General features: G+C 35.4%; 1 protein-coding gene across 1 annotated transcript in view; it reads right to left on the reverse strand.

Annotated features, from left to right (window-relative positions):
- The window catches only part of HADHA (hydroxyacyl-CoA dehydrogenase trifunctional multienzyme complex subunit alpha), a 65290-nt gene that overhangs the window by 21289 nt on the left and 16005 nt on the right, over nucleotides 1-27996 (reverse strand). The window contains exons 2-13 of the mRNA XM_001380161.5: nucleotides 27199-27240; nucleotides 27038-27108; nucleotides 25596-25729; nucleotides 24001-24139; nucleotides 22950-23069; nucleotides 20994-21096; nucleotides 18814-18936; nucleotides 18115-18233; nucleotides 11812-11868; nucleotides 10830-10939; nucleotides 3918-4052; nucleotides 614-785 (exon numbers count right to left, since the gene is read on the reverse strand). Of these exons, the coding sequence (XP_001380198.2) occupies nucleotides 614-785; nucleotides 3918-4052; nucleotides 10830-10939; nucleotides 11812-11868; nucleotides 18115-18233; nucleotides 18814-18936; nucleotides 20994-21096; nucleotides 22950-23069; nucleotides 24001-24139; nucleotides 25596-25729; nucleotides 27038-27108; nucleotides 27199-27240 (1325 nt within the window). The remainder of the gene's footprint in view (nucleotides 1-613; nucleotides 786-3917; nucleotides 4053-10829; nucleotides 10940-11811; nucleotides 11869-18114; nucleotides 18234-18813; nucleotides 18937-20993; nucleotides 21097-22949; nucleotides 23070-24000; nucleotides 24140-25595; nucleotides 25730-27037; nucleotides 27109-27198; nucleotides 27241-27996) is intronic.

Raw genomic sequence — 27996 nt, forward strand, 5'->3', positions numbered from 1 at the left:
CTGGGTTCTTACCAAGACTAAAAGAATATCTTCCTTTCCAGATCCCATCTTCTTTAATCTATTTTCAACAATGATGACAAAGCGGTTCTCAACCAACAATGGCTTCAACCATGTTGCTATCTTCTTTACAGTGATCATCTATTACACTATGAATCAAGAATGATCCAATATTTCCATGGAATTAATAGTTAATTAATGTTGTCTGAGAAATCTGCTTAAATTGTTCTCATCTACTTTGTATTTTGCCCAGCACTGAGAAAGCACAGCTGATTTTTAGTCACCTAAGAATCTCAAAATTTGTGGCTGTGTTATGAGGCTTGCTCCTTGAATGAGCAAATTTTCCCTTGAACAAGAAAAAGGGTGGGATTCTATGATAAAGTATGCATAATGGATAAATTATTTTTTCTTCTTCTTCAAGGCTTAGAACTACACATCTTACATACATAAGACAGATTGTTTTACTTGAAACCTCTACTTAAAATGCTTGCTCTTGAATAATTTGGTTAAAACATTGGACTTTCCCAGAATCCCTTTCTACCAAAGAAGAGTTAGGGCTTTTGAGTCCTAAAACATCCTATACCAAGGCACCTTAAAGAGAAGGTTAATAACTTACTGATTCAACTTCCTTCAGAACTGCATGCTTAAGCTGGATGTCTTCAAAAACAGCTTCAATTACCATGTCAGCCTTTTCAAATCCCTGATAATCAAGCTGCCCAGTCATGTTGCTGTAAATGGAATCCCTTTCAAATGATGTTATGGCCTTCTTCTTCACTTTATCATCCAATCTGAGAAAATACGTTGTCAGTCAGAGTGCTACACAGAAACTGCAGCAATTAAAGGAGAACCCAAGTGCTTTTTGTGAAAGAAAACTGGCACAGTACTAAAACAGCAGAATGAGAAAAAAAGCTTTTTGCACCTCTAGTATTCCTAATTGCTATATATACAATTAAAAAAGGACAACTTTATTAAGGGGAAGATGGGTTATAGAATCTGATGCTTGATATATTCTTTTATATTATTCTTTAATTCAACATTTCCATAAAATTAATCAGAGAACAGTTTTGGGCTTCAGGGAACCTGGAAATGTAGGCTAAGTGAATGGAATGTCCTGGAATAAAGGTGATGGGAAAAGCCATCCTATTTTTGTAACAATTATAATACCTAACATTTCTATGTGCTTTAATATTTGCAAAATACTTTACATCCACTACATCATTGATACTTAAAATAACCTTGTTAGGTAGGTGCTTTAATGATTCTTGTTTTACAGAGGAATAAAAAGAAACTGACAGAGGCTAAGTATCTGTGCCTAGGGTCACAGAGTTTATAGTTGACCCAGGATTTGAATTCAGGTCTTCTTGATTCCAAGTCCAGTGTTTTATTCACTGTCACCCCACTGCCTTCAACTAATCACTGTTTATTTATATATATGTACATATATATGTTATATACACACATATATTTTATATATTTACACATAAATTTATTTTTAAACTGAGATAATTTAGAGGTAGAAAAATATTACCCTTTCTTAAGGATTTTCATATGATACCTGAATCCAGTAATCAGTGTCACGTCCTACTTCCCTTGGGACATAACTGCCTTTATTACCTACAATTTTCCTTCCTCTCTCTGTCCTTTATAAGGTTCTTTAGAATACAGTTCTTGTAAATCCTTTTGTAATGGTTTCAAATGTATTTGTCTTACTCTTATTATTCTCCCATGATGACCAGCACTGATCTTGATGTTCAATACATTTTTAGGGATAGCTGCAGGAAGTTGAATATATATTTCTGCCTTAATACTAATACTTCCATGGACTCTGCTTTATTCTTCCAGACCTACTTGGTGGCTGACCCCACTTTCTCAGAGAAGGACTTTTATAGGATCAGCTTTGGGGCTAGCCAAGATGTTTAAGATCCCTTGGCTAGTCTAATCCTCTCATTTTACATATGAGGAAACTGAGACCAGAAGAGGTGAAGTGATTTACCCAAAAGTCACACAGGTAGTAGATAGAAGAGTCATATTTGAACCTAGGTGTTATGATTCTAATTTCAGCACTCTTTCCACTGAATTTTTATTTTTAATAAAATTTTAAAAAATCTTAATTTTTTAAAAAACTCAGTTAAAACTCCTTTTCTAATTCATTGGACCCAGTATAAACTAAAAATCTGAAAGTTAGTTCACAAAACTGTTAATTGAGGTCTCAGGCAGGAGTCAAATCTCAATACTTCTAAACTGCTTTTTCATAAAACATTCTGCTAGGAGTGAAATGCTTTCCAAGTGAAAAAAAAAATCAATAGTTGCTGCAATTGTAATCCTGATACTTCCCAACAAGTAAAACCTGCTCCCATGAAAGGGCATACTTGGAATTGGAAACACTATATTGGAGCAAGGCTAATGGGTCAGAGAGGAAAAAGAAAACTGTAGGTGATAAAGGCAATTATGTCCCAAAGAAGTAGGATGTGAGGTTGACTATAAACAGTTTTATAGTTGTATGCAAGAATTAAAAACTGCTACAAGGACAGGTAGGGTCTGAAAGATGCTCCCATGGCAAAGTTCTCATTACAGAGAATTTATAAGTTCATGAGATTTAGAATGATTATCTAGATCATTGTTGGAGAACCTTTTAATGATCACATGCCCAAACTGCACCTCCAAGCTGCCTGTGAGGCCCTTTCATTACCCCAGAGAACAGAGGGAGGAAGTGTTCACATTGGGCTGCTGGACAGAGGGGTGGGGCATACAAAAAAAAAATGTCCTCAGATGTTGGGACAAGGGGGAACAGAGCAGCTCCCTCTAGCATGCTGGGGCAGGAATGTTATACCTTCGCCAACACAAGTCTAGTTCAATCCCATCACTTTATTGTTCAGAAAACTGAGGACCAAAGGAAAGAAGTGTTTTTCCTGAGGTAACAGAAACAGCTGGTTTGAGAGAAGAAGGCCTAGAAGTTACATCTCCTAGATCTAGGTCTAGGTCCTTTCCCTTATCCTTCATCTGCCAATATGTAGCAGAAAATACAATCTGCCAGGTCTCATCAAATGCAGGCTTGTTTAGGACAGTAGCAGCAATACTTAAGTTTCTTTGCTATTAAAAAAAAAACCCATTAAGTTCATTTGTTATTTGTAATTAAAAGAATGATTAACTTAGTTATGGGCTATATTCTCAATCACATAAATGCAACTGTTTTGTCCATGAAGAACAGAACAGATTCAATGGCTTGAGATTTGTAAAATGACTGAGCCCCAGTTTTTATTTTTTTACTCTAACATGGGGGAATCATTAATTTCAGAGATAAGACAATGATGGCAGCTCTTAAATCTTGGAATAAATGTCTATTCTATAATCATTCCAAATACTACAATTACCATTATATCATTCTACAGAGCTTGAACACCAGCTTGGAAACTTTTGAGTTCATGAAATTCAAACCCAGCTCCAACTGACTTTTTTTATTATTTCATCTCCAAGTGTGCTTTTCCACAAATACATAAAGTAAGGTAGAGGGAACATATAACCTTGCCCCAGTAATATTGTATCATTCTCATTTAGCAACTAGATTGGAATCAGATTAGAATAAGTGAATCCCAGAGTTTCTAATTTGATGCTAAAGGCAAAGGTATGTGATATTTTTGAAATTAAGTTGCTAAACCAGCTAGACAATATAGACATCAATTTCTCCTGTTGGCAGACAGTAAAATCATATCACCATTTCTAACATAAGAAATAAAAGGAGAAAGGTAGTTTTAATGAGAATCAAAAAGAATCTGGGTTAATTATACAGTTATTATATTTTCTAAGAATTAAATTCAGATAAATAATATACTAGAAAGATGAAAGATTTCTTTTTTCTATACATAATTTTTTTTTGCCAGCAAGACAATGCAGAGTCATAAGCCTATCTTCTTTAGACTTACCCTTTGAAAATTTGCTGCTGTCCTCGTCCTAACCCTGCTATTGAAGTATCTTTGAGTATAGTCTTTATCCCTTTATCCACAGAGACTTGGGCAATGCCAGCTCCCATAAGACCAGCTCCAAGAACACATATTTGCCTAAGACAAGAAGATAGTGATTTGAATTGCCAACCTTAACTTTTGCTTATTTCAAATATAATTCATTAGATCTTATATCTTAGCTACAAGGCAAGTGGAAGCTAATTAAAGCAGGAACATAAATAATTTATATGTTCATACAATAAAGTTTATACCTATAAATATACTTTTAATAACTGGAAAATCCTTACATTTAAGATTTTTACTTAAATTAGTAAATCCTAAAAGATAAACACAAAATGCCGATGTTAGAACTCTTCTATGCAAGAAAAATGATTTTGCTTTCAATTGTGATAAATTAGGAAAAAATGGATTTTCATTGAACACATCATGAGAAACTTTGTTTTAAAAACAAACAGGTGACTAGCACTTCTTATTACACTTATTCAGTATTTGGTTTAAGTTTTTAGTGTTCTTTTTGCTCATATTATCTTAGTAACTGTAAACTCTGATTTTGTGGTACAGCTTCCTTTACTCTTACTCTGCATCAATTCTTCTCCTCTTTTGGTTCAATCCTTTAATACACCCCCCCCCCCCCCCCCCCCCCCCGTCTCCCCAGCAGGAAGCTCTTCTGTGTGTACGCTCTCTGATCCAGCTGCTTTTCAGATCTTTGTCTTCTTTGGTGACGTTTCTATTTCCTTCTAATATAACACTGGAGGTTGAGAGAAAAGAATTCAAACCTGATGGATTTCAATGTATGACATTGATTTCAATGTCATAGAATCTATAACATAGATAATGAAATCATTAGCAGGTGTGTTCCATTTTTCATCAACTTGATGTTCTCTATCTAGTTTCATCTAGAAATGATCTAAGGATAATAAGGCTTAACTGAATCTCTTGCCCAAGGTTCTTCAAATCTGTTTCCAAATAACTAGCTTTTGGATATTTTATTAGGCACACCTCATCCTCTAACATTCTGCTCTATAATTTTTCTAAAATGAATTTGCAGCTCAAATTGGCATTGTACTTGGATGCCATTTCTTTCTTCTTGACTGGATCAAATATTTACTAGCTGAGACGGTTTCTGGGTTTAACTGGTCTTATTGTGGTAATTGCCTTATATCAGTCAAACTTTAATAGGAAATAATGGCAATTAATGGTGGTCTTTCCTTTTTTTAAATTCATTTTTGGCATTAACATCTGTTTGAATAAGTCAGATAGGAGCACTAATGGTATCTTTCCATTTCTGTCCTTTGTATTTAGCCATTTTGACTTTTTTTTTTTACAGAATGGATGGATAAAAATAGTGATTTGGAAAATTAATTTCACATCTATTGAGATAGCCAATTTTATATTTTGTAATGTTGTTTGGTGTTTACCACATCTTTTGCCCTTTAAATCTTGGAAAAAAGTATCTGTAATATGCAGGTAATAAGGATTCCACATAAGACTGATCTCTTTCAATTCTTAATTCTGAGCTATATTTTTGCTGTTTCCCCCCCTAAAGTCTAGTTCAATACTTTGATCACTGAATATATATGTATATGCTAATTTTTAGGGGGGAGGAACTTGAGTACCCTACTTCTTCAACCTTTCCAACAACAGAATAGCAGATAAACTGCAAATTACAACTACTTTCAAGATGCTTTTTTGCTTAAGCTCATCATGAACACCACAAAGTAATAAACACAAGAATTCCATGAAATGATGTTTCTTGCTGTCTTTGGATCCATAATAAGACTAACCACCAAGTCCTTTATCTATTTCTCCAAGCAGAAGTGATAAGTCATTTTTCCATTCAGCTATAATATTTCTTTATCTGCTTTCTGGTTTCACCAGTTACATCAGAGAGGAGAGAGATCTGTATCTGGCAAATGTAAGCTGAAATGAGGCCCAGGCTTGACTACTACCAAGCAGAGGTTGGTAGTGTTTACATGATTAGGTCATCTAGTCTAATCCTCCTCATTTTCTGTAAGAGGAAACTAAAGCCAAGGAGAGGTTAAATCACTTGACCAAGCTCAAACCAGCAAGTACCAAAGTTTTAACACAAATCCAAGTGACTAGCTCCCTCCATTTTCCAATGTTTCATCCTTCTCTAACAACCAGCCTCTCAGGTGAAGAACAAACCAAATCCTGTTCCACTCTATCTGCTACATCCCTGGAAGACTGTTCTTCTCTCATTTAGCATCCACAATTATCCCTGTGGGCTTCTCCAATTTCTCTTTCTAATCAATTATAAGTCATTCAGGAGAAAACTGTCCCCTCCTTCCTCCTCATGTTTTCTGATCCCCATCCCTCTCAACCAAACTTCATTCATGTCCCAGTCTAACCCTGCCCATTGCTTATACTGTGCATTCTGAAACTCCTGTTTAATAGTGAACAAACTCCCCTTAGCCCTAGACCTCTTTCTTCCACATTCTATCCATGTTTTAGATTTCATAGATATCTAGTTCCTCTCTGGGAACATTTCATTACCTGATTACCTTCTAAAGCACTAGATGTACCTTCTCTAGGCACCCTGATCACCCATTGTACTGGGCCTGGGGGTGGAAGTGAAATATTCACTGTTACTTTCAGATTCTCCCTTTGCTTGCTTTACCTAATAACATTTCCTCTTTTGAAAACCACACATTTAAAATCTCCTACCCAATTAATATTATTTTTTCTGTTGCATTTCAACCCTCAAGTCATTATTTCTTTTTTCTCATAGAGTTCAACATCTGGGTCATCATTTTCCTTTCCTCTTCTCTCAAGAGGCCTTAATATTTATGTAGATGATCTCTTATACTCCCTAATCTCCTAATTCCTCCAACTTCTATAAGTCCCACAAACTATATCAGCAATACATTGGGATGGTCACACATATCTTGCCATTAGACAAAGTATTTCTCTAATTAGAAACTGGTGTTTCTCCATCTGTTTGATCACAACCTCTCCCAAGACAACCCAATAATTAGCTACTTCGATTCTATTCTATTCACTACTCTTGAATCCCCTGCCTGTGTCTTTTTTAAAAATTAAAATTAATTTATTTGTTACAAGTCCATGAACTTAGAAGGGGATACATTATAGATTTTCACTAAGCTCTAATCAAAATCTAGCATTTCCTTCAATTATTATTTTTTCAAAAAACCATTCAGAGGAGTTCACAGGTTTCAGAAAGCAAAAGAAATCTATGACATAGAAAAGATCAAGAACCCTTCCTCTATATTCGCTCTCACTACTTTCAGCTCTCATAGCCATCTCTATGCTGATGACTCCTGGATCTAAAACTCCAGGCTCTTCCCTGAGTTTTTGCAAGTCCATATCACCAACTGTCTATTGGGTAATTTAAACTGGATGTCTCAGAGATGTCTTAAATGGAACATATCTAAATTGAACTCATTATCTTTTTCTTTAAACCATCCTCTCTTGCTGTCATCAAAGATACCAACATCCTTTGAATATATCAGGTTTGTAATTGCAGTATAATTCTGAAGTCTTCATTCTCCTTCACCCTTAATAACCAAAGAGTTGCCAAATACTGTTGTTTCTAACTTCACAGCATTATTTGCATTCTCTCTACTTATAAAGCTATTACCTTAGTTTAGTGCCTTATCACCTCTTGTCTAGATTACTGCCACCCCAAAAAAACAAAAACAAAACTCCTAATTGGTCTCTCTGTCTCCAATCTCTCATGTTTCCAGTTCATTCTACATACTTCTGCTAGAGTAATTCATGTTATCCCCCTCTAATCAACGCTCATAGTGCCCTATTGCTTCTAGAATGAAATATAAACACTTCTTTTGGGCTTTTAACACCTTGCAGAGTTTGATGCCATCTACCTTTTTGGCCTTACTCCCCCTCTCTCCTCTCCCTGTAACCCAGATAAACTGGCCTTTTCTTTGTTCCTCATTCGGTCCCAATGCCTTAGTCGCTTTCAGTGCCTAGAAGGCATTCTCTCTTTGCCTCTACCTAATAGAGTCCCTTTTTTCCCTTTAAGATGTTGCTAAGACAACCATCTCCTGATGAAGTCTTTCCTGATTCCCCTCCCAACTACTATTGCCCATCACCTCACAGTACTTTGTATTTAACAACTTTGCATTTCCTTATAGGTAAAAACATATTAATATAGATGTGTGTAGATATGCAAATGTACTTATTATGTCCACACATACGTGTTTATTAGTTTTATGTTTATTATATATGCTTCTTATTTTTTCCATTAGACGTCAGAGTATAAGCTCACTGAGAGTAAGACTGATTTCATTCTTCGTACTTCAATCTCCAGTGCCTGGCACAAATAGGTACCTAATAAATCCTTGCTCCCTCTGGTGGTACCTCTCTGGGTAACAATGTCATGAATATTATATTTTCCTTTATTTCATGAGCTTTTATGCCCAAGTTTTAGTATTTAGTGGCCAATAAAAATGTCTATAAACTTTACCCATTTCTATTCTCAATGCAAACTCAGGGCAGACTGTGATCATTTCAAACCTGAATTCTTATATAAAAATCCTAACTAGTTTCCTCTTCAATTCAACCTACATGTAGCTGTCAGATAAAACCTTGTTCATATAAAGTCTTCCTTATTTGTTCTTCTCCTGCTCAAGAACATATAATGAGGGGGAAGCTGGGTAGCTCAGTGGATTGAGAGCCATGCCTAGAGATGGGAGGTTGGGAGGTCCTAGGTTCAAATCTGGCCTCAGACACTTCCCAGCTGTGTGACCCTGGACAAGTCACTTGACCCCCATTGCCTAGCCCTTACCACTCTTCTTCCTTGGAGCCAATACACGGTATTGACTCCAAGACAGAAGGTAAGGGTTAAAAAAAAAAACATATAATGACTTAAAACTGTCTATCATGTCAAGCATAACCTCCAAGTATAATTTAAACTTAAAAATTTTTTTAAACTGATATAATTTACAAATATATCTGTTCCATAGAATCATTACTTACATGAAATAAAAAGGGAAAAAAGGTATTTCATTAAAATTAACCAATACACCAATTGAGTTGAACAGAATATGCTTTTTATATCTATAGTTTGCTACTTTAGAAAAGACAAGAAGAATGGTCCATTTTCTTATCTCTTTTTCAGAACCAAATTAGGTTTCTTTCTGTTATTTCCATTAATATTGCTGTAGTCATTGTATATATTGCTTTCTGATTCTGCTTAATGAATTTTGTATCAATTTATATAAATCTTCCATGCTTTTCTGTTGTCTTCATATTTATTGTTTCTCATGGCTGTTATATTCCACTAAGTTCAGGTACCAGAATTTATTTAACCATTCCTCAATGTCTGTCTGACTTAGGCAAAACATAGGCTTAACTCTATAACCAGCCACATCCCCCCTAAAATGTAATGTCTAACCATTCCTTCTTATTCTTGAAATGCAATTAAATGCTAAAGGGCTTTAAAAACTTCAGTGGCAATTACCAAAAATCAGTTCTCAGTTAATAAGAAAGCTTGTTTGCATTTGATTCTCAAGCAGAGTACAAATTCTCAACATTTTAGCAGGAACAGGTAGCTATGAAGCTTAAATACCAATAAGTCACATTTTTGGCTTTTTGAAAGGGCTTTCTTTGGAAGCTTAGATCCAGGGGACTACAGGATTTAGAGTTAGAAGGGACCTCTGAGATGTCATCTTATCTAACCCCCTTATTTTACATCTGAGTGAACTAAAGCCAAGAAGAGGTTAAGGTAAATAGCAAAGTTTTGATTCAAACTCAGGACCTATGATTCTAATCAAGTAGTCTTTGCACTATACTATACTGTCTTTCCAAACCAGAACAAATCATAAACTGAAAAGGGACTAAAAAATTACAGAACAGGTTAGGGAAAAAATCCTATGCATGACAAGTATATGAATACTGATCTCTTTACATGACAAGAGATTTTATTTGTGCTGTAATTATTAAATTATTTGCCATTGAGCATAATGGGAAGATGAATTTTTGCATGGATTAGAGCTATATATCTTATTTTGATCCTCTTTGCTAGGATATTTTAAGTTTCAGCCAGTCTGTAAATTTTCACAACATATATATATGTTCCATAAATGTTAGCTTGATTTTCTTCTTTAGACTATATGATAGCAAGGCAGAAGATTGGAAGACAAGACATTTGGGAAGCACAGAACAGAATGGCTAAGAAGAAAACAAGTATATAGAAAAAATACATTAATTTTAGATTATGAGAAAATTTGAATTCAACACTAGAGTGCCAAATAGATTTTTGATTTTTTTGGTTTTGTTTTAAATGGGACAGAAAGGATCAATTCATTAAACAAAACATACATGTGAATGTGTATATATGTACAAATACACCATATTTAAGTATGTACACATACTTATGGCATAGGGAGGAAAAATGGAAGGGCTAGGTCAGCACTGGCGAAGGTTTTCAAGTTTGCGTGCTCAGACTGCAATTTCAAGCTGTTTGTGAGGACCTCCCCCCCCATTACCCCAAAGAGTCGGTGCCTGGACAGAGGGGCGGGGCATGCAAAAAATGTCCTTGGGTGCTGGGAAGAAGGGGAATGGAACAGCAACCTGAGTGCAGGCTCTGCACACATGCCAATATTTTGTCAACACTGGTCTAGGTCATATTTCTCACAGATTTTTATATTAAGTAATACCATAGATAAGGAAAGGGCCCTTTAGAAATAACAAGAATGGTATGAAAAACAACAATAATAAAAAGCAATAAAGGATAGTGATTTAAAAGCCAATAGTCTTATCAGGAACAAAGGAAAAGGGAAACAAAAACATCAAAAACAAAGAATTCACAACAAAAAAAATTGTCTGTCCCCAGAAAATTTTGTGTTTTTGCTAGCTTAATGTTTGACTCACATAACAGCCTTCTGTGGAGTTCCAAACTTATTCTTCTTGCAAAGAACCTGACCATGGTAGAGACCAACTAAAGCCTTAGATTCTTTGGTCATTGCAAGTTCACCAAATTTCTGAAAAGTGAAGGAAATGAAATAAAGTAATATGCTTAGGAAACAATTTCTGTTGATCAGAAATCATTTATTCTTTTATTTGGCTTCACATTAGTTCTTAACCTTTTGAATAGGAAGACATTTACGAAATGTCAATAATGTCACGGGCCTCTATGACAAGAGTTGTACTATTAGTTATCTGTTGAATAATAAAATATAAATCCACATAAAAGCACCACTGAATTCACAGTAACTTTGTGCTAACTTCTGTTTCTCAATTGGGAGGCAATATGAAATAGGGATAAAGCAGGACTCAGTTACTATAACTTGGGTTTGAGTCTCGGTGCCTATAAGTGCCAACTAAGAAAAACTAAAATGTACAGAGTATTTGTTCCTCTGTATTTATTTGTAGATGAAATTTCCCAGACCAAGGAAATTACAGGTTAAAATAATTCAAAATGTCAATGTATGATGCACAAGGAATCTTACTTAGAATACAAGTAATAATTCTGTGGCCTACAGGGATTCTTATCAAACAAGTTGGGAAGTGCTATTTTATACAATGAGTAATTGTAAAAAAAAAATGTTTACTGATGCTTTCCTTGTAACTACTACACCTTTTGCTGCCTATATTGTAAATGAATTTTGTATTGCTACTAAGAAGCAATGTTAACTTCTAACTTCCAAATATTTAAAAACCTAAGCCATCTACCACATAAGAGAAGGGTGTTTAAGGACATGAGTTTGACATGTAATATTTGGAAAAAAGCAAACAATCTAATGGGCTCATTACATAGTGTATTTCCGTGGTATTATACTGGACCAGAATGATTAAAATTTGGAATTTTCTAAATGTAAAAGAAAAAGGAATAGTTTCATGTATTTGCTTTTACCTGAGATTCAGAGAGGTAGCCAGCCTCATTTCCATGTTCAATTCCAGTCTTCACCACCTAAAAGACATAACGGAAACACTTATTCAGTATTCAAATTAAGGTGCCACTAGAATAAAAATCAATGTGGAAACCCAAAGGATAAATGTCTCAATTGCAGAAAATGGGAAGAATCTTGACTGCAAACTATAGACCACAGAGTTTGGCTTTGTTTCCTGGGAAAATTCTAAAATGGATCCTGAAAGATCTGGTTAGTAAACATACAGAAAAAGAACAGATCATACCAATAGATAAGTAGTCAAAGGATATGAATAAACAATTCTTAATTGAATTGAAAACTATTTTCTACTGCATAGAAGAATATTCCAATTCACTAATATGGGAAATGTAAACAAAACAACTCTAAGATATCAGCTCACATCCAAGACACTGGAAAGTGTAAACCTTAAAATTTCTTAGACTTATGAATGTTGGAAATTTCCCTCATTGGGAAATTTCATACTTGAAAAAATTTCCTACTGATAGTAAGAACTCTATTGGAATATGAAACTCCTTGGCATGGGAGGATCCTTCTCCTCCCTACTTAAAACTACTTTAGGACAGAAACCTTTCGCTAAACAATGGAAAGGGCTTTGACCTATGCTTAAGCATAGAACAGGAAGTTCTTTGAGTCATGATTGATTTTAGAATTGCTACAATAGAGATACTTGGAATGACAGAACCAAGTCTTGGAAACTACAATCTCTACCCTACTCAGAGAAACAGGATTTAGGAAGGGCTGCAGCAAAGATCAAGATTTAATTATTTGAGAATATGACCTTCAACAGACATGTGCAAAGGGGCCAGACCTCTGGGTGGTCCTGGGTTAAGCTAGAGTCACCATTGGCACAGGGGAGACATCGACAGTGATTGGTAGATGTGAGAACTGAGGAGAGGGAACTTAGAGGTTTTGCTTAAAGATAGCGGGGGCTGAGGACTGGAGAGAGGTTTTTGCTCTGAAGGAGGTCTGAGAGGAGGGGGGTTGATGCTCTGAAGGAGGTCTGAGAGGAGAGAGGTCCTGGAGGGAGAGCTCCTGGAGAGGTCTTGAAGGAGGCTGTGGAAGGTGAACTCAGGAGGAGTCAGGAAGAGAATTCTCTGGAAACATTTCTTGGAAGGAGGCTCTCTTGAAGGTGGAGCCTTAGGTTGGCATGAGAAGCCTTACCTAGAGAGATCTTGGGTGAGTGATAAAACCAACTGACTGATTTATCTCTTAGGACTGAGGTCTAGGCCTTATTGGCTTGAGGCCCTTCATTCTTATTCCTTTCTTACTTTCTCTCTTTTTCTATTGATTAATCAGTGTCTTATAAATTAAATTTCTCTATAAAACCCAGTTGGCTTGGGCATATTCATAAATTGGGAATATATTCCCTGGTGACCATCTTATATTTATATAAAACCCAAGACACAGTAGAAAACATATTTCAGCGGTCATAATTGTTATATATTTCCCTTGCTCCCAAACATTTTAATTATCACAGTTTATGGCTCCCACTCTCTTATCTACAACTATTTAATGCTCAAAACTATTTTAAATCTAACAAAAGAGAAGAAAAGGCAATGGTATAGTAATTGTGGAAAGAGAGGAAGACTAAGATGCAGCTTGTGGAGTTACAAAATTGTATAACAGTTCTGGAAAGCAACTTGAAACTATGCTGAGAAAGTGACTTAAAACATCCATACCAAGAAACTCTACTACTAGAGATGTATTCCCTGAGGGGTCAGTGATAAAAAGAAAAGTTCCATATTTAACAAAACATTTAGCAGCACTTTTTGGAGCATCCAAAACTGGAAACAAAATAGATGCTCATAGACTAGTGAATGACTAAACAAACTGAGGTATCAGAATATGACAAAATATTAGTGTTCTGTAAGAAACAATGAAGACTTTTATGAATATAAATAAAGTAAGGAAATAAAATAAAGCGAAGTAAACAGAACAAGGAAAACAAACACATGACTACTAAAATGTAAATGAAAAGAACCAAAATAAAAAAAAACCGGCCAATTTTGGCTCTAAAGAAGAACTTTCAGAATGTACTCTTCTGCTTCTTTGCAGAGGTGGGAGACTATATGTATAGAACACAATGTCACTATTCTGTGATACAGCAAACTGAGATTTTTCCCTTTTTTTAAAAAAATCTCCCTATGGGAGAAGGGAAGATATATTGAGAAATGTAACTAATGTAAAAAACAAACATACATATTTAATGATAAATAGGTCATGCTGAACTAACCTCATTTTCTTTTTTGACAGCGTTACTAAACTGGTGGATCAGGGAAATACTGTAAATAGAGTTTACTTAGATTTTAACAGTGATTCTATGTCAATTTGGCAAGATGTCTTCCATGGAGTGTCAAGTATCTGTGCTTGGCTCTATGCTATTTAACATTTTTATCAATGACTAGGATAAAGATAGCAATAATGTGGCCAACAAATTAGCAGATGACATAAAACTAGGAGAGATAAGTTAACATTGGATTCAAGATAGAAAAAAGATCATGCCAGTCTAGAATACTGGGCTGGATCTAATAGGATGAAATATACAATAGGAATCATTTTAAAGCCTTAAACTTGGGAACAACAACAACAAAAAAAATCAGCACAAGTACAGTACATAGGGGAGGCATGATTAAAGAACAATTTGTTTTAAAAATCTGAATTTTAGTGGATTACACACTTAATGAGTCAGCAGCGTAATGTGGCAGGCAAAAAAGTTAATGCAAGCTTGGGCTGGATTAAGAAAGGAACCTGGTGAAATCTCCTACACATCTGGGGCATAAAATTCAGTTCTGGGAGCTGCAGTTTAGGAGGATGTAGATAAGTTAGAAAGCATCCAGAGAAAGACTGCCAGGAGAGTCAAGAGAATGAATCCATATCATGAAGTGATAAGCTGAAAGAACTAGGGATTTTTATCCTAAAGAAGAGAAGATTCTGGGGGGAGGTAAGAAAAAGGGGAGAGTGATACAGGACACCATTTCTGTGTTCAAGTATTTGGTGGGCTGAAACTTGGAAGAGGAACTAGATTTGTTCTCTTGGTTCCAGAGGGCAGAATCAATAGCAGTAGATGGAAGTTTCAGAGGGAAATTAGGCAGTGTAAGGAAAAACTTTCAACAATCTGAGCTGCCCAAAACTGGGATGGGTTACTTTGAAAGGCAGTGGATTCCCTTTTCCTTGAAGGTCTTCAAGCAGAGGCTTGATCTCTCTTTGGGTATATTATAATGGAGTTTCTTCTGGATGTAACTTGAACCAAATGTTTGTTGAAGCCCTTTCCAAGTGTGCAATCTATGATGATAATCAATAGTTCTGGCCCTATTCATTCAGAATAATATAACTATATGAATTCTATATCCATAAAGATATACTTTTAAGTTTGCAAAACAAACTCTTTGGTCATTATGACTTTCATTTTTAAAGATTTATAACCCCTTAAAGGCAGGTAGATGGATATAGTGCTGAGGTCTAGAATTAGAAAGACTTAAGTTAAATCTGGCTTCAGTCACTTACTAGCTGTGCCACCCTGTACAAGTCATTTAAGCTCTGTCTGCCTTGGTTTCCTCAACTATAAATGAAGATAGTAATAGCACCAACCTCAAAGGGATGTTGTGAGGATCAAATGAGATGTTTGTAAAAAATACTTAGCAACAGGGCCTGGTATATAGTAGGCGCTACAGCAATGCTTATTCCTTTCCCTCCTACCTGGTTTGACAACAGGCAGGGAAATGGTGATCTTTCTCCCCAAATTGATCCTTTTTTTCACACTTTCACACACTCTATTTCTTTTTATAGCATCACCATCCTGCCAGTCACCCATGTTTACAACCATGAATCATTACTGACTTGTCTCTCTCTCTCTCTCTCACCCTCATATCCAACTGATTGCCAAATTTTGTTGATTGCTTGATCATCTCTTGCCTAGACTACTGAAAAAGCCTAACTGGTCTCCTTTGTGAAAGAGAGGAATTGGGAAGCATGCAAAGAGGCAGAAGCAATGACTGAGTGGGACCTGTCAGTCAAACAAAGGTTCTGTTTGGAATGTTACCAGGAGAAACAGTTGGAGGCAAAGCCAACTGCTGGCTGGATCCTGGTTACCCTGTTGTCTTGAAGGAAGGAAGAAGGCTATTGTCTCTGGTGACTTTGAAGGCAGAAGAAAGAAGGACAATAGTCCAGATATCTCTCTGACTTGCTCTGTTGATGATAGTGACTGAACTTCCAGACCTATCAGACATTCCTCTCAATTTGAAACTATATCCCAATATCCTCCAACCTAAGGTTCACTGTAGTATTAGGGAAATCCTCAACCCTCTTACCTCCATTCTCTATCCTTTTCTGTCTTCCCCAAATAAACCCTTACTTAAGATAAAGAAGAGAAAAAGTATTTCAAGTGAAACATCATAAACTCAACCCTGAGTGATTTAGAAAAAAGGAAGGGGGGAGAGGAAGCTGAAGAGAAGAAGAGAGAGGAAGGGAGGTATAGAGGGAGGAAGGAATAGACAAAAGAAAGAAGATAACTGCCTGATCTTTAGTTCTCAATCACCGATCAATATTATTTATTGATAAATATTATTTATCCTTATTATTATTTATTACAATTTGGAACCCAGAATGACTGAACTTCAAAATCCCTAAAACAGCAGCAAAGATGTTCAAACAAGTGATCTGTGGGGTAGTTGTGCTGGCAGCCATTATAGGCTATTGGATCTATACTATCTTATATAGCAAAATGACTAACATGATAGTAGATTCAGTAGAATACATTAGCAACACCACTATGTTTATACTACAGATGCCATTCCAAAGAAACCATTTTCTGGCAAATTTTGACACAGATCTATATCATTTTCATGGCTGCTACACAGACAATGACCTACCTTAAGAATATTTACAGATTTGTGATTCCTAGAAAGATAGCACAGATAATGGCAGTGTATACAAATCTAGAGACTCTTATTAAGAACATGTCTGAAGAATTCCTGAAGGCAAAAGGGCTATATCAGATTAAGGATAAGGGAAATAGTCAGACAGATAGTGCATCCAAGGAGAAAGAAGTGTCTGCTTTCTTCCTATTCATTTTTTATACAGATGCTGAACTGATATCCCTAAAACAATTCCAATCATGTCATACTCTTAATCAGAACTTCAGTGGCTTCTTATTATCTCTATGATTAAATACAATATCTTCAGGCTGGCATTTCATCATATCATATATGATAGTAATATCATATTGCTTCCCTTCTCATTACTATCATGTCATATTGCTATATATCATATTGCTCACTTTCTCATACTTTTTGTCCTAGTCAAACTAGACTGCAAAGTACTGTTTGTACATGGCATTCTATATTCTATGCCCAGTAGTTCCCCATACTTAGAATGTTATGTTCTTACCTCTCCCTCTTAGAATCCCTAACTTTCTTCTAAGTATATCTCAGGTAGTATATCCCCTTTCCTAATTTCTCCTTCTTCCTCCACTCAATTGTTAGTACTCTTTCGTTCTTGAAAATACTTTGCATATACTTATCTGTGTACATCAGTGGTTCTCAAACATTTTTGTTTATGGCACAGCATGAACTTTGCTGTGAGGAATCACATTAACTTGGCAACCGTAGGTGAGTGTCTAGAAACATATTCATTTACATGCAATTTGCAAGTGTAAATTCCAAACAATTTGTAGCACACCTAGAGATATTGTTCTTTGGCTAATGATGGGGGAAGCTAGAGGGCTCAAAGGATACAGAGCCAGGCCTGGAGTCAGGAGAACCCAAGTTAAAATCTGGTCTCAGACCCTTCCTAGCTGTGTGACTATAGGCAAGTCACTTAACTCCCATGCCTAGCCTTTACCACTTTTCTGCCTTGGAACTGATACTTAGTATTGATTTTAAGACAGAAGGCAAGGGTTTCAAAAAAAAGAAAAGAAAAAAAAGAAAAGAAAAGAAATCCAATGATGTTGTAAACCTCTTGTAGAATATAAAAGTTCCTTGAAGGCAAGAACTTCTTTGTCTTTGTATCCTTTGTTTATGGTGTCAAACTCCAATAGAAAAGGATCACTGTGGCTGCATATTCACTTAGAAAAACAAAAATTAATACTACCATTGTTGTATTGTAGATTTATTTTGTTAAACATTTCCCAATTACATTTTAATTTGGTTCTGGCCATATTGGAGAGTTTTATAGGGCTCCCTCCAGCCAAATCTAACATTTCTGTTGTACACGAAAGCATTTAATAAATGTTTGTGGAACTGAATAAAATTTAAGAAAAAGAAACTTACATCAATTATTTTCAGAGGAGCCGGGTAAAGACCTTTGGTTTGTTTCTGTACCTTTTCTTCAACTTTTTTGTAGATCTGTTGCCTCACAAATGGAATAGTCATGACGTATGTTGTTACCACTGCAAGGCAAAATGCTTTCAGACACTGGGAAGAACCAAACTTCCTTCATAGTTTTTTATGCAACTTCTATTAAATTACATGGCTCTCACAGTTCAGAACAGTTGGGGTTTCGTTTGCTTTTTTACATTTAAGCAACACTTCAGTCTTCACCTGCTCTTTAACTTAATTTAAAGTAAATGAAGGGGGACAACTAGGTGATTCAGTGGATAGGGAGCAAGGCCTAGAGATGGAAGGTCTTGGATTCAAATCTAGCCTCAGATACTTCCTAGCCATAGGACGCTGGGCAAGTCACTTACCTCCAATTGCCTAGCTCTTGCTATTTTTCTATCTCAGAAGTAATACTAAGGCAGAAGGTAAAGGTTTAAAAAAATTTAAAGTAAATGTACTACAAAATGTGACTACAAAATAAAACTTTTACCTTCATTAAATCTGCTTTTCTACTAGCAAGAAGTGAAAACCATTCCTCAAGGATTTTGCTTATTATTAATGCACAGATTTTTCTATGCCAAAATGGTGGCTGTTCAAATTCAGGGTCCAGAATAGCAGCACTGATTATGCTTCTCTAACAGACATACTCACTATCAATCAGTCCCTTTTCCTTCTTCCCAGAGATCTTTTTATCAGCCAGTCCTTTTGCAAAGATGATTGCTATTTCTTCAAGGTATTCAACTGTTCGATCTTCTGGTAGTTTCAAACCTGGTCCTGAAATATTAAAATAACAGTTTAATATAACCATCACAGGCAAGATAATGACAGATCAAGTCTCAGGAGAATTAATCTTTGGTAATCTTATTGAGACTTTATATAGATAAGATGATAAATCCTTAGGTTGTTTTAATTTAGGTATTTTAACTTAGGTTTTTTAATATCAGGTATGTTGCCCATTTACTTTGCTTTAAGTAAAATCTTCTATTTCCCCCCTGTTAGGTAATAGTGAAACACTTATAACAGGAAGAGTCACATGGATTTCTAGGAAATGAAAGGAGTCCAAATCTATTTACACCAGTTGAAATTCAAATTATTGGACTTGACTGATTACCAGTGCCCTATACAAGCCAGCTTTATTTATCTCACCTTTCCAGATTATCTGTGCCCTTCCAAATACTCTGTGTTCCAGATAACTACTCTCTGTTACCTGTACATATCTGTTTTCCCACCAGTCTCTGTTCACACTGTTCCTTGTTCCTGGAATATCTTCCCTTTTCTACTTCTGCAGTTAAGTTCCTATCTATTCTTTTAAAGCAAGCATCATCTCTTCTTTGTAACTCTTCTTGATCCTCATACTCAACAAGGACTTTCCCTGAGATGTACAGTTTTTGTTGAAACTCTCTAATGCATTTATAATGTAATATTAAGTTGTTATTGTATTATAAATTATCTTTATCTTACTTAACTATGAAAAGCAACTTGAAGAATCCTAAAGCAAAATAGATTTGGTCCTCTTAGTGGAGAATCAAATAGATCCCCAAAGTGTCAAAAGGTTCTGAGAACATAACTGTATATTTTTTAAATTAAAACCCTTACCTTCCATCTTCCAATACACAGTATTGACTCCAAGGCAGAAGAGTGGTAAGGGATAGGCAATGGGGGTCAAGTGACTTGCCCAGGGTCACACAGCTGGGAAGTGTCTGAGGCCAGATTTGAACCTAGGACCTCCCATCTCTATACCTGGTTCTCAATCCACTGAGCTACCCAGCTGCCCCCAACATAACTGTATTATAGCTGAGAAGATTAAAACTGATTCTGAATCATTTTCTTACTGATCTTATTTATAAGTAATTGATTTTATCCTGCAACTGTTTTTGACTTGTAACTGCTTAAATCCTGGTTCTCTGTTTCTGAACTTAGACCAGAATTCAGCTGGCCTATAATGGGTTAAGTTAATAAATCCAGATCTCCTGATCTATTTTTGCCTCAGGGAATTTTTGCTAACATTGGAGAATGTGTGTGAATGCAAAGGGAGTGTAGGCTTGTTACTTTTACCCCACCAAGCTATCTTTCAAGAATATCTGGTTTGTTGTCCAAAAGTCTGTGCTGCTAACCTTCACCTGGCTTCAAACAATGAGTACTTCTTAGTCTCATCAGACATAAGGGGGGATCCTTTCTGGTCCCTATTACCAAACCAATCATGTTGACCCTGATGCCTAAGCTCTGTAATCAGCCATGTTGCCTTTAATCCCATATGTCATCTACCCTGTTCTGTTCTTTGTTCTGTACTCCCTCAAATCTATAAAAAGGGAGTTGCTCATCTATTTGGGGTCTTTGGCTTAAATGGAGGCAAACCACTGACCCATTTTTTGACAGGTGGTATTCCTCTGCCAATGTTATCTTGCTTGGTGACCTGCCTCAGTTCACTCTATTGTTAAAATTAAAATGCTACATAGCATACATAGCATAATAAATGAGATTCTAATGACCTTGAGTTATATAAAGTACAGGTTTTCTATTTAAGGAGGCAGAGAAGAATGCAATGTGTTTTTGGAAATGTTTTCATCCAAAATGGTTAAAATAATAAACGTTCAGAGTTTAAAGGAGTACATCTCATATCAGTGAAATTACCTTGCACTCCAAAATGGCTCATTCCCTGAGGGATCCAGATGGAACTTACATGTAACTATCACTTGCTTCTATTTACAAGTCACATACTATTAACAAAAGACAAAGTTCTTTGGGGAAGAGAAAACTAACTAAGGGCTTATTCCTTGGCTGCTGACAATTAAGCACATGAAGTACATTCTGGGGATATTCTGAACTCTTACCTAGAGGATCCACCAATTGGTCAACCAGACCCATTCTCTTTGCTCTGTCTGCACGAATATTTCTACCAGTCAACATCATGTCAAAGGCAGCAGGAATCCCAACCTAACAAGGAAGTAAGAGTCAGGGAGAGCAAGTAAGCAATACATACAATTACATTCTGAAAAGAAACTATTGCTTGCCATTTAATTAAGCTGCATTTTATGTTGATTACATGAGCAGAAAATACTATCATCTCAAATTTTTGAAAACATTGTTTTGACATATCAGTTGCTTCCCAAACAGCCTACATAGTACTATACTATAAAAAGGTAAACACAACTAAACAATGAAGACTATTTTTGTAGTTAATTGCCTGTTAACAGAAAGAATATATTCTTTAACAATTGGAACCAACACTTTCCACTGTATTTGGCCTATGCTATGCAAGGTGGCAAAATTGTTAAAATTTTTCTGGAGATTCTAATTGGAGCCAAACTATTTTCTTCACCTCCCAATTTAAAACACAGGTAGTAAATAAATGGGAATTCAGTTCCCTGTCTTATTAAACAGACTGAAATTTCTAAGTGGAATCCCTTTCCATCTCTAACTATATGGTCTCTCTATGAAGATTCTCAATGGAGAACATTCTGGAAATTAGGCAGTGGCCTGGATAATTACAGCAGGATTAAAATTACTAACATGTTCTAGATCAGAGGTTATTACAAGAGACCAGATGAATGTTCCTTGTTAGGAAGCATTCCTAATGGTAAAGTGTTATTTAATGTACAAGCATTTAACCTAAGGTAAAAAAATGGCACTAAAAAGTCAATGAAATCTGATCTCTTTGTCAGAGAACTAATGATGAAACACACTTTGCTCCTCAAGGCAGAGAGGTGGCGCAGCATAAGTATGGTATATGCCTGTTATGGCAAACTTTTTAGAGACCAAGTGCCCAAACTGCAACCCTCATGCCACAGGTGAGCCACCCCTTACCCCAGATAGGGGAGGGAAGAAGTACTCCCATTGGGCTGCTGGGCAGAGGGGCAGTTCATGTGAGAAATGTCCTCAGGTATGCATGGAGATGGGGAAAGGAGCAGCCCCTTCTGGCATGCTCAGGCATGTGTGCCACAGGTTCACCAACATGGGTATATGCTATCACATATGGTCACTTTGTCAGTTGGTTCTACTCCCCTGCCTTTTTTGTTATGAAGTAGAGTTTTAGGAAGACATCAGGACTGTGGGGTAAAAAGGAAAAGTGTCAATAAGAAGTAGCCAAACTCCTATTTATAACCCACTTAGATGAAATGTATCTCTTTAAGTATAGAAATAATAACTATAAGGAAAAGGATGAAATTATTTCTGGTTGGCAATTTATTCTTCTCCATGTTACTAGATACTATTACAGCATTATGCCAGATGGTTCACAGGTAATCCTCATTTAAATCTCTAACTTGATTCATTTTACATTTTTAAAAAATATTTTGGAACATAGTCTCAGTTATTCTTTTGTGTGTACAAATTCCACAAAAAGCTTGCACTTCTCCACACTAGGCCTTCTTTCATCTTGCTATCTGCTGGAGACTTTGTAGCACTTAGGGAACAATGCCCAGGTGGGAGTGTTTGCCACCAGACCTACTTTGCAGTGCTAGTTCCAACCTCCCTTATCCACCCAGCCTTTCAACACACTGTAGAACATGGCAATTAGCCCAAGCTTAGATAAGGAATCATTATGATAAAATCATACATAAACATCAAAAAAGCAACAATAGTTAAACATGTAGTTAGTTAAAAGTATAACAGATGTATATATATACATATATAAAGTATAACATCCATATATACCCAGAGAAGCTTTTAATTTCAAATTTTTCTATCAGAATGTAAATTCTACATAGGGAGAAACTAAAGCATAAAAGGCCAGAAAGGCACATAGTTTCTCTTGTATCTGACTATAGTTTGCGAGTATTTTAACTTACCATTTTGGGGAGCCTTTGAGTGCCTCCTGCTCCTGGCAATATTCCCAGTAATACTTCAGGGGTCCCCAATACTGTTTTTTTGTCTTTTGTTGCTATTCTGTATTGACATGCAATGGCAAGCTTCAAATGCAAGGAAGAATGGAGTTAGAAAATATGTCAATATTGAGAACAGGTGTGGCTCTCAAAACTTCTTGAGGCATGAACATGATAACATAACCAAGTTTAGGTTCTTTAGCCTTGTCTTTAAGGTTTTCTAAAGTAGATCTTTCAAACCCACCACCCCTCCCACATTATTCACCTAAAGGACTTCTACTAGAAATTATAATATATGTTGGATTGCTCATTGTTCAAATTTTGTTCATTCCTTTTGTTGCCCATGCTGTGCCATCTTCCTGGAATAGCCTCCTTATTCTTTTGAGGCTAGTGAAATCCTATCTTCAGAGACCAATGTAAGACTTATTTTTTCCACAAAGTATTCCTTTCTACCCAAGCCCAATGTGGACTATCCCCTCATCTTAATTCCATGAATATTTGTCACATGCCTAGTCATGTCACTTAATCATACACTGTACTTCCTACTATTATTCTTTCTGTAGCTTGCTTCCTCAACTAAATGATAAGCTCTTTAGAGTCAAGATTGTCATATTTATATAGCCCTAATTAAACACAATACTATATACTGAGTAAGTAGTTATACAATTCATTAGATTATAGAATTTAAGAGTTACAAAGAGTTCTTAAGAGATAATCTAGCCCAATCCCCTTATTTTACTGATGAGAAAAACTAAAGCCCAAAGAACTTAAAATGATTTATCCACCATCATCTAATGAATTAGTAGCAAAGCTGAGGCCAGATCACTATAAAAACTGAATAAGCAATGGATTTTTCTTTCCCATTAAGCTCTATTACATTATCTATAAACTCAAAGACTAAGAAGCTATTTTTAGAGGTTGCAACTTCTTTGAATCCATTAGCTACTCTAGTATATGCTGCCAGTCTCATCCCTCCATTATTTTGGAAAGTTTCAGTAACTTTGGGATAAAATTGTACCTCAAGTCCTCCTCCCAGGCAGGACCCACTGATGGCAGCCACAATAGGTTTTGGAGACTTCTCAAGTTTCTCCAACATTTGTTGTCCTTCTCTTGATAATTGTGTTACTTCTTGAGCAGTCTTGCAAGCAGCTATCATGCTAAAGTGTACAAGAAAGGGTAAAAACAAAACTTTGCTTCTTCTATTGATTATATATTCATTAATATATAATTACCCCACACACTATACTATGATTTATTTGGAATGAATCTCTTTTTTGCTCAAGATGATAATCAATGGGAATTTTTTAGAAATATAGGTTCACTATTATATTTCATCCCAGCAGACAATTTTAAATACTAAGAAACTGTTTAAATGCCCTTTGGCCCTAATATCCAACTATCCTAAAAATGTCAAAGACAGAAATATCCATCTACAGCAAAATATTTATAGTGGTACTTTTTGAAATAACAAAGCAGGTGCCCATAAATTGAGTAATGGATAAATGAATTGTGGCATATAAATTTAAGAGAATATTGTTGTGTTGTAACAAAATGATGAATATGAAGAACAGAGAAGCATGGGAAAACATATGAACTGATACAAATGAAATGAGTAGTACCTGGAAAACAACAATAATGACAATAATGGAAATGGAAAGAAAAACAAGAACAAAACCATTGAAACTAAATGCTCTGAAATTATGACCAAAGTTGGGCCCAAGGAAGACATGGGAATGCACCTCTCTATTCTTCATAGGGGATTATGTATATAGAACTCTGCATGGAAAACTTATTATTTTTTGGTTTGCTTTGCTTAACTGTTTCCCTTTCCTCACCCTTTAAAATTCTTTGTTAGTTTTCAGTTTTATGGTTGTAAGCAAGCTACAACATATGACAAATGAGGAAGTATGAAAGACAGTAATAAAAGTTGCCATCAATGGAATATTCTAGGTCCAAATCTAGCTTTAGACACTTCCTAGCTATGTGACCTTGGGCAAGTCACTCACTTCCCATTGCCTAGCCTTTACTGCTCTTCTACCTTGGAACCGATATATTGTACTAATTCTAAGAGAGAAGGTAAGGGTTAAAAAAAAAAGGTATCATGCTATGCTAGGAAGAGAAGATAGCTGATTACATGGAAAGAGAAAAAGGTGATAGATAGCCACAGTGTTCTTCAGGTATTTTCACAAAGTAAGAAAGGAAGGCCTTCAGAATGAGGAAGACTTATGACTAGGCAGTCCCTTGGAAGCCAACTTATGGTAAGATACTAGCAAGAATTTTATGCAGGATGGGTAGGCATGGATGGACTGCATTCTGTAACAGTGGAAGGAACTCCCCAATTAACAAAATCAAAGATTCATTTTAGTTATATATTCCTTGTTATGAATAAATATTTTCTGGGAGAGGAAACATCCTGTATAAAAGAAAACATGTAGTATGAAATCGATATAAATACAAATTTATTTTAAAAGAGAATCATAGGTTTTCCTTCCACCTTATTTTGAAGAATGATAACACTTATTCTCTCTTTCTCTGTCTTTATACACACACACAAACACAAAGACACACACAGACACCCTCTCTATTCCTCATTAATTAAAATGACATACTTACTTGATATCAGCACCCGCAATAAAGCAGCCTGGCTTTGAGGAGATAATGACAGCACTTTTGACTGTATCACTAGTCCATATTTCATTCATGACTTTTACAAAATCTGATGTTAATTCTTTATTCAAAGTGTTTACCTGTCAAATAATAATGAATGAAAAGAACAACAGTAAATAGCCAACATTTATGTTTTCTGGTTATCATACCTACGAGGTAAATAATGTGGTTATTATTATTTCAGTTTTTAAGAGGTGAAGCAATAAGCCCAGAAAGAGTAAGGGATCTAGCCACCATGGCAAATTCTACTATGTTAGCAAATTATCTTTTGATCCCAAACCCAATAAAATTTTCATTATATTACAGATGCCTCAGAGCTAACAAGATCAAATTTTAATTCAAAATGAGATAATATTTTGATTGAGGAGAAACCAAGGAAAAGCCATCATATATCTTGGAAAAGAGAAACAGAATGCTCTCTCTCTAAACATATTGTTTATATATAAAATCAAAAAGCTTTCTGCTTCAGTTAATACATTTTTCTTAAAAGGCAAGTTGTTAGTTCTTTCTCTTTAAAAATTGGCATAACCAAAGAAGGAATTGAATATTATATTTAAGGAGCTTGGTTCATAAGATAGTAGGAGTCACAATATTCTCTAAAGCCAAAGAGAATAGGACAAATTATGGGTAACAAAGTTATAGGGTAATAATGCTTTTCATCACTGCATATCATATGTCAACTGCCTCTGACCAGTATCTTATGTTGCCTAGGGCTGCCAAATTTAATAAATATTAAGGGTTTCAATCAAATGTCCTTTATAAAAGGTTAAAGTAATGCAAAATACTTAAGCAATTGGCTGGGGTGTGTGTGTGTGTGTGGGTAGTTCTATTTAGTAGAAAACTATCTAATAGAGACATTATAATGTGTTATTGTGGCATTTTGAAATATACAAGGGCTGAGCATATTTAACCCAATTTGATTAGTATAAATGACAATTTATGTCAAAGCCTTAATATTTCTAACTTTAAGGTATCTTTAAAAAGATAATATGCTTCCAGTTTCTTTTAACTACCCTTCCTGGGAAGGTATATCAAATATTTTAAGTAAATTCAAACTAAAAAAGTTCATTTCCCTCATCTGCCTGGCACCAGAAGGCTGGTCCTATGTATGTGACCTTGAAATCAAACTGACACTTAAAGTCAGATGAAAGGAATGCAGAGACAGGATTTCTGCTTCTGTTACTCTGTTCTCCTTGGGCAGCCTGTCAAAAGCCCCATCTAGATTCACTTTCAAGATTAGGAGCCTATTCATTATAATATCTAATTACTATCAGATCAGTAGATTTTATTTTCCTTGAAACTCTTTTAGAGTATACAAATCTAGAGCAATTTTAAAACATTCCACAGATGAAGAAAAGACCAGGATTCTTAAGAAATTCAATAAATACCTTTGAATTGGGCGAGTTAAGTCGCACAACTGCCACATCTCCTTTGATTGCATAGTCAACATGGGTCCTGGCTAAAAGCAGGTGGAAGATTTATTTGCAAATAATATTATTACTAAACCAATTAAAAATATGTAGTATTTCAATTAAGGCTATAAACTTACTTAGCACAGCTGGGGACTGAGCAAAGTTTCGGCAGGCATAACCTATTGAGAAAAAGATATCAGAATAACACTCTGAAAGATTGGAAGGAAAAATTCTGGGTTTACAGATAGTAGATAGAAGGTAGATCAAAGGTACATAAATAGGAGGTACATCACAGACAGAAGATAGAAAGTACATCGAAGCTAACATTATATTGAGTTTTATAGGTTAAGGCTATATCCACTGGCAAAACTGATGACTTGGTAATGAAATGAATATGTTAATCTCTTGGTTATCAAGCAGTTTTATCTGAGGCTGTAATCTTTCACAAAAGCAAAAAAAAATTTTTTTGCTCTGACTATATTCTAGTCATGTGCCCACCTAATCATGAGATGTAAAAAGTCATCCCAAAGAGCAATATGGCTACAATTAAATACAATATTTTATAACTCAAATAAAATTTGTTTTATTGTAAGTAACTTAATATTCTCAAATACCCAAATATTCAAAGTAGTGTAAATCTATTTTAAGATCTTATTTGAAGAAACAATTACAATTTGATAATAATATCAATTTTTACAAAACACTAACCACAATTTTTGGGTATCTCATTTTGTTCTCCGTACTTATAAAAATTTTAGGCCATTCAAAAATCTGATTGTAGTCTATGTGACTTCTTCTGACCTTGTTTTACATCACTCCTCATATTTCTATATTTTATATTTGCTATTTTAATAACAGTATTCCATGATCTTAACATGTCATTATTATTGAACTATTCCAATTAAAGGAATAATTTCTAGTTTTTCACTACTATA

The sequence above is a fragment of the Monodelphis domestica genome, chromosome 1 (genome assembly GCF_027887165.1).
Source record: "Monodelphis domestica isolate mMonDom1 chromosome 1, mMonDom1.pri, whole genome shotgun sequence".
Lineage (NCBI taxonomy): Eukaryota > Metazoa > Chordata > Mammalia > Didelphimorphia > Didelphidae > Monodelphis > Monodelphis domestica.